General features: G+C 44.3%; 1 protein-coding gene across 5 annotated transcripts in view; it reads right to left on the reverse strand.

Moving 5' to 3' along the window:
- Window positions 1–475: 475 nt before the first annotated feature.
- LOC139057849 (annexin A4-like) overlaps window positions 476–12407 on the reverse strand; it is a 106187-nt gene continuing 94255 nt past the window's right edge. For 4 of the 5 annotated variants that reach the window (XM_070536604.1, XM_070536603.1, XM_070536602.1 and 1 more), the window contains exons 12-14: window positions 7760–7882; window positions 1434–1496; window positions 476–659 (exon numbers count right to left, since the gene is read on the reverse strand). In XM_070536604.1, coding sequence (XP_070392705.1) covers window positions 1440–1496; window positions 7760–7882 — 180 coding nt within the window. In that variant the 3' untranslated portion in view covers window positions 476–659; window positions 1434–1439. The remainder of the gene's footprint in view (window positions 660–1433; window positions 1497–7759; window positions 7883–12407) is intronic. The other variant, XM_070536605.1, reaches the window with a different exon arrangement.

Below are 12407 nucleotides of genomic sequence, written 5' to 3' on the forward strand. Positions count from 1 at the left end.
CCACTTCCTTCGTAGCCTCATCTCCGCCCTCCGCGTCAAACTGTTGCACGCGCTCACACTCGCAATCTGCCCCTAACTCGAGTGCTGTTGGTATTGTTACAGCTCTGACTGTATTTTGTTTCTTGTTGTGAATTTCTCATTGAGCGTTTATTTTGCGTTCATGTTTACATTATTTGCATTAAAAGCTTTGTGTGCGTTTTGCAACAAACGGCTTTGTCCTCAATTGAGTTCTCGGAGGCTCCGTCTCAGCGAACCATCTGAAACAATTAAGGAAAAGCACGTGAATCACAGAGTGTTAGCCATCTCCGCTCACGGCCAAGGCGTCGGCCGTAGAACGGCTTTTTAATCGCAGTCACCACTTAGTACGTGGCCTTAGAAGCAGGTGACCCAGGATGCATTCAGCAGGACGATGATGCCGATTCGCAAGTATAACCGTGACCTATCCAAGTACTAAATAAACATTTGACTGCTTAAATACATATTCATTCGATTTTAATTAAGGTCTACCGCAATTTTCTTCAAGGGCTGCTTTTTGCGCAACTGCATCGCCCAATTCTGCTCTTTAAAGTCAAAATTTTAGCGTTCCCAATGCGCCGGCGTAGCCTGTTGCCACACGAAGACACCGGATTCTCCGCAGATTCCTGGTATGAACGTTATACCTGCAAATGATTAAATAAATGAATGAAGAAATTCATAATAAGTACGTAAAGCAAAGAAAGAAGATAAACAGTTATTGTGCAGAACAATGTTTAAAACACCCTTTGTTTAAGTCTGCAATAAGCACACCAGCCCTACCCAAGTGTCCAAATAGTCCTCCACCAAGCCAAAGTCTAGAAAAACACACTTTCATCAATTTCTTTCTTCCTCGGACAGTGCTAATTTTAGCACCGAGGAAAGATACCCAGTGTAACCTTATACCGATATGGTGGGAGTTGTGAAAGAACTCGCATCATATTGGCACAACGTTATACTGCAGCGAGAAAACGGATTAGGGGCCAAATTAATTTTTTTATTCATCAGTGTTATTTGCGATTGGCCCCCTGCCTGAACTAATAATACGTCCAAAATCACGACTGGCCGCCATTCGCACTTGGGAACAATGATTGTAGCGTAAGAACATCTTTTGTATGAATACGGGCTCAGTTTCTTGTTGTTGCGTGACAAGCTATGCAAAAATAAGCTTAACATACATATTAGTTAACAAAATACATGCGCACTACATAGGAGACTATAGTCTCCTACGTATACTTCAGACAAAATTTACTCTAACGAAAATTTCCGAATCGCAACTGCAACGCCAGCGCGTTTTGCAGCAGATACTTTCCGACGTCGCATTCTGTAACAACGTGCCAGTCATTACACGTTTAGGGTAAGTGCCAGTGGACCAAGTCCCACGACGATGCCATACCGGAGGATACGACACGATTACTTACACACAATCAATTTCCATTGACGAGGGCAAGGAGCGCTTTCCTGTAGTCTCCCGAGGTGTCACTCTGCGGTCGAAACAGCAAAGGGGACTCAACACGGTTTATGTTGAAACGTAACTGATGTACTTTCAAGCGCTGCGAAGATGAAACTTTTTCGACAAGGTACGAGACGGGCATGCAGACGAAAGCGCTTCTGTAACAACTGAATTTATTCAGTGATGTCACAGTAAATATTAAGGTTTATGGGATGAGGGGAATACAAAACCATGGGTGAACGTAACACAAAGAAACAGGACAAGATAACGCATGCTAAGACAAAAAGTGTGCAGATCCCACGCACCATCGGAATCGATGTTATGCGAAGCATCTTAGGTGTACCTGTGCTATCCAGCATTGTTTTGGATGTTGCAAACCATTACCAGGATAAGCAATGTGCTTGTGCAAATTGTGTAGTTGGTCGGGAGCGTACGTGTGTGTGACGACAGCAACACGATGACGACCTGATCGAAGACGGTCGTATGCTAGTAAAAGCATAATTTCTAAGCCGGCTCGACAGACGCTTAAGACATGACGATTGTTGGGTTCCACGTTTGGTAGTGGACGAGTGTGAGAGAGGGAAACACGGATCAGCAACTACATGTTATACGATAGCACGTACCCGTGACTATGACATACGGTGTGTGTTAAAACCACGATGACATTTCTACGCCAGCGAGGAAATGTTAAAACGTGGTTAACTTGGGCTATCATTAAGTTGGCACTACGGCGAGCAGTTTCTACGTAGCGTAAACTACTACGACAAAGTGCTGGGATATGCGGGCCGGTTCCGGAGACAGTGCAGCAAAACACGGCGCCTAAAGCGCACGCTGTCATAAGGAAAAGAAGACGAGAAAGTGGCATGTGACGACGCGGAAAGTGTTTCAATGAGCTGGCTGCCTTTGGAACCAGCGGTTTTTTTGCATGGGCAGTGGGTGGTAACTCCAAATGCTTTTCTGAATATCAACTGGGAAAGCCCACAAGCGAAGTACCTGGGAGTCCCTCTTCAGCACTATGACGACACTGACCTGTAGTGGCCAACAGAAACGGTAGAACTGCGAGGTCAAGTGGAAAAGTGGAAAGACTGGGACCTATCAATGTTTGTATGGGCCACGACTTGCAGTCTGTTTCTTGCAAGCAAGCTTTGATGCGTGCTACAAGTATTACACTGTTCGCATGTAAACGTTCAAAAGCTGCGTCGTGCTTTTGTCTTGTTCGTTTGGGGGTCAACATGAGAGAGGACAAGCCGGGCACACTTCTTGATGGTGGGCTTGGTATGGCCCACTAATTCGTGAAAGACTTTGTCAATCGCTTTTTTTTTTTGCGGGGAACCAACCCAGACCCCTTTCTGAGGACCGCATGTCAAGTGTGCTTATGTAACGCTCTACCTAAATTAATTGTTTCTTCTGCGTGCTTGCCTGTAACCATACGTGGCTATTACAGAGAGGCTGTTATTTCGTGCCAGTTTCTAACTGGGTATTTTTGTTAAACTTATCTAAGTGGAATACTGCATAAGAAATCACATAAAGATGCTGTAAGTAGTGTTTTTGCTATACCTTTGTATCGCTCTATGTACTCAGCAGGCGCTGGACAAAACGTCCTAAAACGTATTAAAAAAATCGTTGTTCCATCTGGAGTGAAGACTGGCGCGGTATACTTATAAGAACATGGATGGAACAGAAACACATTTTTGTTCCTTGCGGGGTAAACTGTTTATTATGTCAAAAGATGGAGAAGATTGTACACGTTTTTGTTCACTGTTGGGACGCGGTTTACTTCTAGAACATACTCCAACCAACTATAAAGAACAACCTGTCATTATGTGCGCATGGAATAAGGTATTTGGCAGTAAAAAAAATGATGATCGTGCACTTTTTATGCATCAATGAAACTTGACCTGCACAGTATGTGGAGAACTCGGTTGGCATTTCGCCACAATGATGTTGATGCAAAACCTGTCGGCTAGTATTTTCGAGAAGGTGTAAAACTTTTTCTCGGGGCCAATAAAACACAGAGTTGTGTTCCGGAGTGGGTGCCGCATGTGAAAACTGTACTGCATATATGAAACATTTCTAACTTCAATAAGAACAGCCCATGTGGTACTGGCATCCGAAATTTGTTGTATTTCCTTTGGCATGTTCACTCGAGTTAATTTAAGTACATTAAGCTTTGTGGGCAATAACGAGCGAAAAAGCGGTCGTGGCCTAGGGGTTAGAGCACTGGGCTGCTGTGCTTTACGGCAGAGGTTCGACTGCACCATCGGTCAAGCATTATTTTCTTTTCATGAAAGCGATGTTAAACAGGAACCCACCTACCCACCTATACCTAACGCAACCTACCAAGCCCGAGGCAAAGAATGCTGCGCATTAAAAAAAAATACTAAACCACCGAGCACATCCTGAATACCAATAGCCAAGATGCGCATCGTCGACTGAAGTTTCGCTTAGCCGATGTAGTGATCACTTATGATCTAGACCACTCAGAGGCGAACGTTGGCCACGAGTATTCCGGATGCGCTTGGTGGGTTAGTTATTTTAGAGCATTCTTCGTCTTGTCTGGTCACTGAAGACAACGTCTTTCTTGGCGAATTGGCACGCCACCATTTATGTATGAAGTATACTTATTTCTGTTTCATAACTCCACAGCTTCTAACTCTGGGTAGTGCAGTTCAATGTCCGACGCTTTCCTAGACCCCTCAAGCGCGGAGTAAGCCACTATGGGGCGCCATGAGCAGTGTCTCCTTGCCTTCAGGCGCACTTTAGGACGTAGAGGAGTGCAACATCGCGCTCGCGCCTAGGAAATTTCAGTGCATCAGGGGAGCGACATGGAATGAGACTGGCACTCGCTACTCTCTAAGGCCCGGGCAAGCTGCTGACCGAAGCGGACTTTGAAGTGCGGAATAATAAACATGCTGAGGGCGCGAGGTGCCGCTGTGGATTCCCTCGAAAGTATAGTTGGAAGGCAATTAAACCCCTAGTTGACGTCGATCAAACGTTGTCACCCCAGAGCGGCTCTCACAAATAAGTTTATACGGTTCGTATGCAAACTGTTCTCACCTCGAACTTGGTCAGGACGAGATTGTGTTTCAACGACTTGCAACAATAGGTTAACTCGCCTTTCAACTGTTTTTGTACGTCATGTTCACTCATGGCGTTGCCATTTTGCTGATACGATATCCTTATGACCATCCTTATATCCCATGACGTGTGTTAGAAGCGCTTTCACCTTCCCTTCTAGTTTGTCAAAACAGTTTCGTCTTGGTAGCTCTTGAAGATACACCATAATAGCAAGCGCGTGAGATATACATATGCGCCAGTGAAATACACGATCAAGGAAATGGATGTACGTGGGATTGTAGTATTCAGTTTCTTTTACCGAAATGACCAAACCGAGGGAGTAAAAGGAATTATGCCATTCAATGCCTTAGATGTTGACCCGACAATTATGAACTGAGGATGACTTTCACTGAGAAGTTGGTTATAATTATGGCCCTACGCTTTCAAATGTACATTTGTTTAAATTCTTAGGTGAGGTGAGGAGAAGAAAAAAATAGCGTTACTTCTTTTAAGTGCATAATCAAAGGCAAGATGTTTCTTCGTTTTCGAACCGGTCCAGAATCTCTGATCATTTCTAGTCAGCTAAAAATTTAAACATTTGATTAGAACAGAATTCGTAATTTGGTGCGCAATGTACTAAATGATTATATTACTTATTGCATAATATTTAATTTGAAAAATATTGCGGATGCAAATGAATAAGTTTTATAAGCGTATGTCATGTTAGCTGACCAGCTAACATGACATACGCTTATAAAATTTCAGATGACTGCACCAGCTTTCCTACTAGCAGCTTAACAAGAGAAGAAGTGAATTATCTGAGCGGAAATCGAAGAATAAAGACAGAGTCACGTGGTCGACGTTTATGACTGTTTTTCCTCGTCTCCCATTTCATCCGTAATGTGTTTTCAAATAGGCGCTAACTGATAGTTTGCACTTCACTTGTTCGGTCTCGTTCCATCAACCATATTCGGTCTTATCCGAGTTGTTTCCCTTCGATAGCGCAATAAGGTGCAACTTCACCAAATAGCCCTATTTCACTCTTTGCTAACATACTTTACATTTAAACGTTCTCTTCAAATTTGCTGACGCATGTTGTCTACGAAATAATTCGCATCTTTTCCGTGTTTGTGAGAGTCCCCAGCCAGTATGATACCAAGATTCATTTTGATAGATCTTGTTTCTTTCTTATCATCGACCGCTCATCGATGCTTATAGTGTCGAACCGAAGAGCGCAAAGGAATGCAGTTTGATATTGAACTCTTACTAATTATTCCGGACCTACTGGGTAGTGGCGATGATAATGCGCAGTCACTATATAATGGACATTTAGAATGAACCAGAGCGCTGGAACTGCGTATTTCACTGCAGGGTAGCGCACTATTTAATGACTGGAATAAAAATATATGGGTTGAATTAACAAGGCTCTTCTGTAGTTAAACCTGATCCTCGTTGGTCAGCCGCCTTCGTTAATACGTTCGCTGTCACCTTTGACTCGCACTTGATATTACGAAATGATTTAGCGTAAGCACTGCCTCGTAAACACGTCTACAGGTCATTATTTCTTTCCTTGGAAGCTGCACTCGAACCGTTACACGTGAATCAGTATAAAAATATATTGGTTTCCCATAATACAATAACTGGATATGGATATTTTAATATACAGCTGCAGTGCTGCTCTTTTCTGTAGCCTATAAGTATATTACGTTCTTTATAGCGAACATCTCAATATAAAGTTGCACTGTCCCAGTTGAAGCATACATTGGAGCAAAGCTGCCAAAAACCACGAAACGTTGCTCTCAGTCTATTAGTCTTAAATATCCGTCTTCAGGAGCAATGACAAAACGTTTTTGTTTCATTTTACATATAATCATGGCAGGAAAGCTGATATGAACCATATTTAGGCACTGCCAGCACTTTGGAGAATGACTGCATTTCGCCATATGCAGTACCGTCTAAACTTCCTTGCGGCAGATAGGCCAACTATAATTTTTGAACTGAATTTCTCCAATATGTGCATGTTGCGTACAAAATAATTCGAAATGCATAATTTACTAATACCAGAATTTCCCTAAATTAATCCTCAACTTATGACTTTGCAGCACATATGGCCACTTATGAATTGCAGCACGTTGTTTGCAAAGCATGCCCGGTTGAAACAAATTTTGACGACGGCACTGTTTTCGAAGTATGCGCCATTAAACTTAAGCTAAAAATGCAAGGTTATTCCAGATGCTTTCTTAAAAGCCGTTTTGTACATTGAAATGCAAAATGACTGGAACGCCAAAGTATTTCGTCGCAGATTATAGAAATGAATATCTCAAAACTGCTGTCATTCTGAGAACTTATTCCAAGTGGACACCCCTTTAGAACTCGCCGTGTACAATTCATAACTTGCAATATGTATACTGAGTAACATAATTAGGTTAATTGGTGATATCGTATTAAACATTCGATTATACTTTTCGATTTATAGTGCAAGTAAGGACCGCCACTTTGAGTAATTCAGCTCAAGGACTAGAATTCTTTTATCTGTTTCAATGAAATTTAAAAAAAATATATATTTAAAGAAAGGAAGGAGAAATAGCCAGTGGATATTACGATTTGCAGATCCGAGTAGATTTCTTGTGCAACATTTCTAGTTTAGTGCTGCGCCTCATAAGGCTGTCCCGCCTCCCCCCCCCCCCCCCCCTTTCTTTTTGAGGGTGTCGGCAAGGAGCAACATTGAGTAAAACAAATTGCGATCATCACCTGCTGCCCAAAACGAAAGTTCCGAGCGGGACGTAATTAAAGGCGCGTAAAAGTGCTAGTTGATATGCAACGAGTGAGAGCGTTTCTAAGAGGCACTCTCCGAAAAGTGGGGCGCAGTGTGATACGCCCTCCTTAGGCGTTTCGCTTCAGTTATAATGTGTGTTCGTGAACTTGTGCTTTCTTTTTACCAAACTGTAGTCGTAAAGTTTCTAGTTCAACGACATGCAAACACGGCAACACAAACCTCTCGTAACACGACAAAGAGTCGAGGGGAAAAAGAAGCGTGTTGTGGAAGTTTCCGAGAGCCATATTCTCTATTATTAGCAGTTTCAGACGTAGGAAGATAAGACGCACTTTAAACAACTGAATTTCCATGACATGAGGCAAGACGATTTTTTTTCTAGCGATGGCACTGACCCCTCCGCGATTGCACTTGCAAGGATGACGCGCCATAATTAGCAGCGCTGCCCCGTACAACACTCGCACCTTTATGAAGCTGTCCAGCGGCGACTTGTAGTTTCTGATGAACTCCTCCTTGATTTGGACCATGTCAACTTCACACCGGGACACGACTATTCTAATGAGCGTCTTGTCGCTGGTTCCGAGGCCCTGCATGGGCGAAGAGAGGCACGTATAGATTCACTTTTAGACAAATGCATCTCAGCAATGAGAGCAGGTAATTAGTGCGATACATTCGCTGTCTGTGTCACTGCGGCGGATGCTATCGTGGCTGGGTGGCAAACATAACTTGCAGACACCTTCAAATAAAATAAGAGGGAGAGACAGCCACTGTTGCCGTTGGTGTATCAGTATATGGAGCAGCGCACACGTCAGGTAAAAGGGGTAAGTCCGGATTCATTTGGCGGCTTGCTGCCTTTCACTTTCGTCGCATTTAATTTGCCACAAGTATTAGAAACAACATTAGAATAACATGACTGCTAAATAGGGTACTTCAACTCTCCCAACCCTCTATTAAATTCGGATATTCCATAGGCTTCTTTATTAGATACTACACAATCACTTGTCCTGCTTGTTCAAGCGATATTAGTTTTCAAGGTCTTACATGATTGGCGCAGAACTATTCATCATTGAGTGTTATAGTATAGCGGCAGCCCCATTATCGTTTGCAGTAAACTAAATTTAATATATTGCCGGCCGCCGCAAATGTTAGCACATGCGTGATGCTCAGTAAAGTGGTCTTAAACTAGGTCTCGGCTGGGAAAACGTAAAACTACTTCAATCTGTTTTTATTCCAAATTATCCATTAGCACCCCGTAATAGATCAAACTGCATGAGCCCACCACCCCATAAGGAGCGGGCCATTTTTTACCTATTTTGAGTGATTTGGACGATTTTGACAGCACTTCCAACTAGCAGTGGGGAGATGGGTTTGCACCAGAGTTGCGCCTCACAAATTAGTATTTGGATTGATTCCGGAATCATTCCACATTTTTAAACCCGCGGAATGAAATGGGAATCGAATGGGAATAGAACGACAGCCTGAGATTCCAGAATGGAGTTGGAATGAAATGTAATGGGCACATACAGCCCAGAAGCACTAAAGGTTCTTTTAAAATGAGACTACAAAACCGTTATATTTGCAAATTATCATAAACTAGAGTTTGCAAATTTCTTAAGTACCTCACTTTTTTATGAAAGCGGCTCTTTCGGTAGCTACGTATAGGTGACGGCCTCTGCCACGGTAATGACAAACAAAACATTCCACACTTCTGATGATCCGAAACTTTTATTCGTTACAATGTTTAAGCGCGGTTAAAGACAACAACAGTTAAAGACAGAAAGGGTAGTTCAAGGGCGCGTTACAGGTCCCGGAGCCCACTGGAGGTGCCCACTGGGAGGTGTTAAGCACTCCCCGTACGTGGGCCGATCCCGAGGATTGTGATATACCAGGCCGATCCGCGGCGCTGGTGGAGCAGGCCTTAAGACTTCCCATACGTGGGCCGATCCCGAAGACAGTGCAATGCCGTGCCGACCGGTGGCGGAGGGGATGTAGGTGTGAATCACTCCCCCTACGTGGGCCCATCCCGAAGATAGTTGAATACCGGGCCGACCCGCGGCGGAGGTTCAGTTCGCCATTAGGGGCTCACATTCACAGCTTCGCTGGTCATCCTTCTTCACAGAGTGGGAGGGCAGATTTTTTTTTACCGCAATTGTGCGCTACTGTTGTTTACATAGGCTCAGCATTGAATGCAGCAAATTTTAATCCTTAAAAACAAACGCACTGCCGATGTATCGCCGAGTGTCCACACTTCTTTTCGCAGACAGACCGTGCACACCCTACAAGGCTCTCTTTCCATTTGCTTTTTCATTTGCTCTTTTCTGCCAACCGAGAGAACCAACTCTGTGTTCATTTCACCCGACAGCGTTGTCCAGACGTTAAAGAGCTCACGAAAATAAACGCTTTATGACTAGCGGTGTCTTCATTGCAAGCGCCGTCGGCTGCTGCTTCGACAACCTGGAGCTATGCCTATACGACTCAAGCGATCAGTGGCTGCCGACGAAGTCAGCTCCCCGAGCGTGATGCTCCGCTTAGGAGAGTTTACCGTACTAATATGGCCCATCTGGAACAAAGCAAAGTTTCACGTAGTTGTTTGTCTTATTACGACGATCCTTTTTCGCGTACAGTAAATACGGGAAAGTCTCAAACGGCGCGCCGTTCCCTCGACGGTATGCACTAACTGCCGCCGATGCAAGAGCAAAGCATTACTCGCTGGCCGAGGGTGTCTCCGGTTACGAATAAGCTTCTGCTAGCAATTGAACGCATAGTTTTTTTGCGAATTCTCTAACACATGTATGAATATTAAGAGGCTAAATGAAAAAATACATTTGGATATCCGTACACCGATGGCAGAAAAGAGCAAACCATGCAGCGAACTCCGTCGCACAGTGGTCGCTCCGCGCTGCCCGTCGGCGCCACCAACTGCCCTCGGATTGTGTGTTTCGATCACTGCAGTGGCGTAGCACTGGGCGCTGCCTGTCATATGAGCCGCACTTTCGACATCACTTTATAATAATTATCATAATTACATGTCAGTGACAACTGAGTGACACCACTGCGCTTTCGCAAGCGCTGCCCATCCTCGTCCATCCTCGCACATTCCGGCAAAATTCGGCTGCGTTTAAGGGCGTCTCGATGCTTGCAGGCCGAAATAAGCTCGCGGCGCTGGCATATGGCAATTCAGCAGCCGCAAGTAGAGCAACGAGAACCGGCTCTACGAGGAGCGAGCAAGTTGCGTGCTGTGATGGCATCTCCGGCCGTCGCTTATCCATGCTGCCTTCCTCGTCGGCTAGCTCTTCTCGGACAGAAACCGAAATAAACTCGTGCTCCGTTTGTGCACAATACGCGACACAACTAGCTGGCCTTTTCAAGAAAATACCGCGATCGAAACCACGATAAACCGTCGTCTCAAGGCGGGCTGGCTGCGTTGATTGTTCGTCATGCTTCTGGCATCTAACCATGAAGACGGCTCGTGATAGCCGTGTTCGCGCATGCGCAACAGCATTTTTGCAAACCATCCATTTATTCCAGCTGTGACAGACCTGCGACACATATGAGGTCGAATTCACGAACCTCTTCGTTCGTGAATGTTCTTTGTACGACGTCAGTAATATGATTATGGTCATCAGTAATTCACCGGTATGGGCATCATTAAGATTGTCTTAAGTTTTCTCTTAAATCATAAGAGCGCTCTTGTGAACAGAGGTCCTGGTCACAAGTACGTCAGCCGTGCTTGCGCAAAGCATATTGAGCATCGTCTAGTGTACATGCTACAGAACTTCTTATCCTTCTTATTCTAGTTCTTATTAATGTTCCTGTTCCTAAAGCTAAGTTTGTTCCTCGCACTTTTCATGACTTCGCACAAGCTCATGACCAGTCTATCAGTCATTTTCTTGCTGATTCTTTCGCGGATTTTAAGCTCCCCATTATCTACGACGATGTAAATAGTTTGGTTTAGTTTTTCAATGCTGCCGTATGTGTACATGCGTCAGCCGCTTTGTTCCACTCAAAACCAAGGAAAGAAACGTTGACATGCCATAGATGACCAGAGCGATCCTTCACCTTTCTGACCGCCTTGCTGGACTTAGGCGACAAAGACGCACCACCGGTGGCTCTCTTGCATAACCACACTGTTTCAGACTATTAAGGATGAACTTCGACTAAAAACTAAAGCAGCCAGAGATTTATTCAACGCCATCAGTTTACCTAGGGCCCTATAACGTAAAACTATTCCAATATGTTTTTATTCCAATCTTCGAATCTTATTCGAATCTTAATAATATTCGAATCTTATTCCAAGATTCGATGGGGCCGAGCCAGTGCACTGAAAATCGATAACTGGGTGAAGCGGGTGGTGCCGGCGTCTGCGATTAGTCCGCTTTCCTCTACTTACCTTGCGGTGGCTGGTCGAAAATCGCGACGGCATGCAACGGAAGGTTATGAATGCTTCTAAAACGGATCCTCAGCAAAGAAGAGTTGGTAGATCGAGGCCGTGAACATGCTAAAAGTACTCGACAACGTTACACGGCCACGCAAAATGTTTTATTATAGGCAAATAAACCCATGTTATCCGGCAGGTGTGAGTAGCCAGTGCCTGAGCGATTGGCGGCAGCCATCTTTTATTCCTTTCGGAACAGGGCAGCTTATGGCTATCCAGAAGAAAACTCACTTTTGTTCGGTATATTATTGTATCTTTAACGCGCACACGTCACATTGACTCGGAGAGTATTCGCGGTTTTGTGACGTCGCGTGACAGGCGGGTGAAGTGGGTGCAGCCTGAAAACTTTTGACGAACAGCCGAGGGCTAATGGCGAAAAGGCGTCGAATCAGAAATAACTATATTTCTTTTGTTCGGTCAAATCATGCATAATCAGTGCATACACGTGATATCGGACGGGGGGCTTTCACGGTTTTCGTGATGTGGCGTGGCAGACAGGTGAAGTGGGGATGGTACAAAAACGTTTTTGACCAAACGTGGAAGGCTGATAGCAGAATCGGAATAGAAAAGTTGGGAATAGTTTTGCGTCATAGCACCCCTCGTTCGCTAAAATTATAAAATTATATCCTAAAAAATGTTGGGATGTAGTTTAGCCTGGTGAAACAACATCTCAATCC

Source organism: Dermacentor albipictus, chromosome 3 (genome assembly GCF_038994185.2).
Source record: "Dermacentor albipictus isolate Rhodes 1998 colony chromosome 3, USDA_Dalb.pri_finalv2, whole genome shotgun sequence".
Lineage (NCBI taxonomy): Eukaryota > Metazoa > Arthropoda > Arachnida > Ixodida > Ixodidae > Dermacentor > Dermacentor albipictus.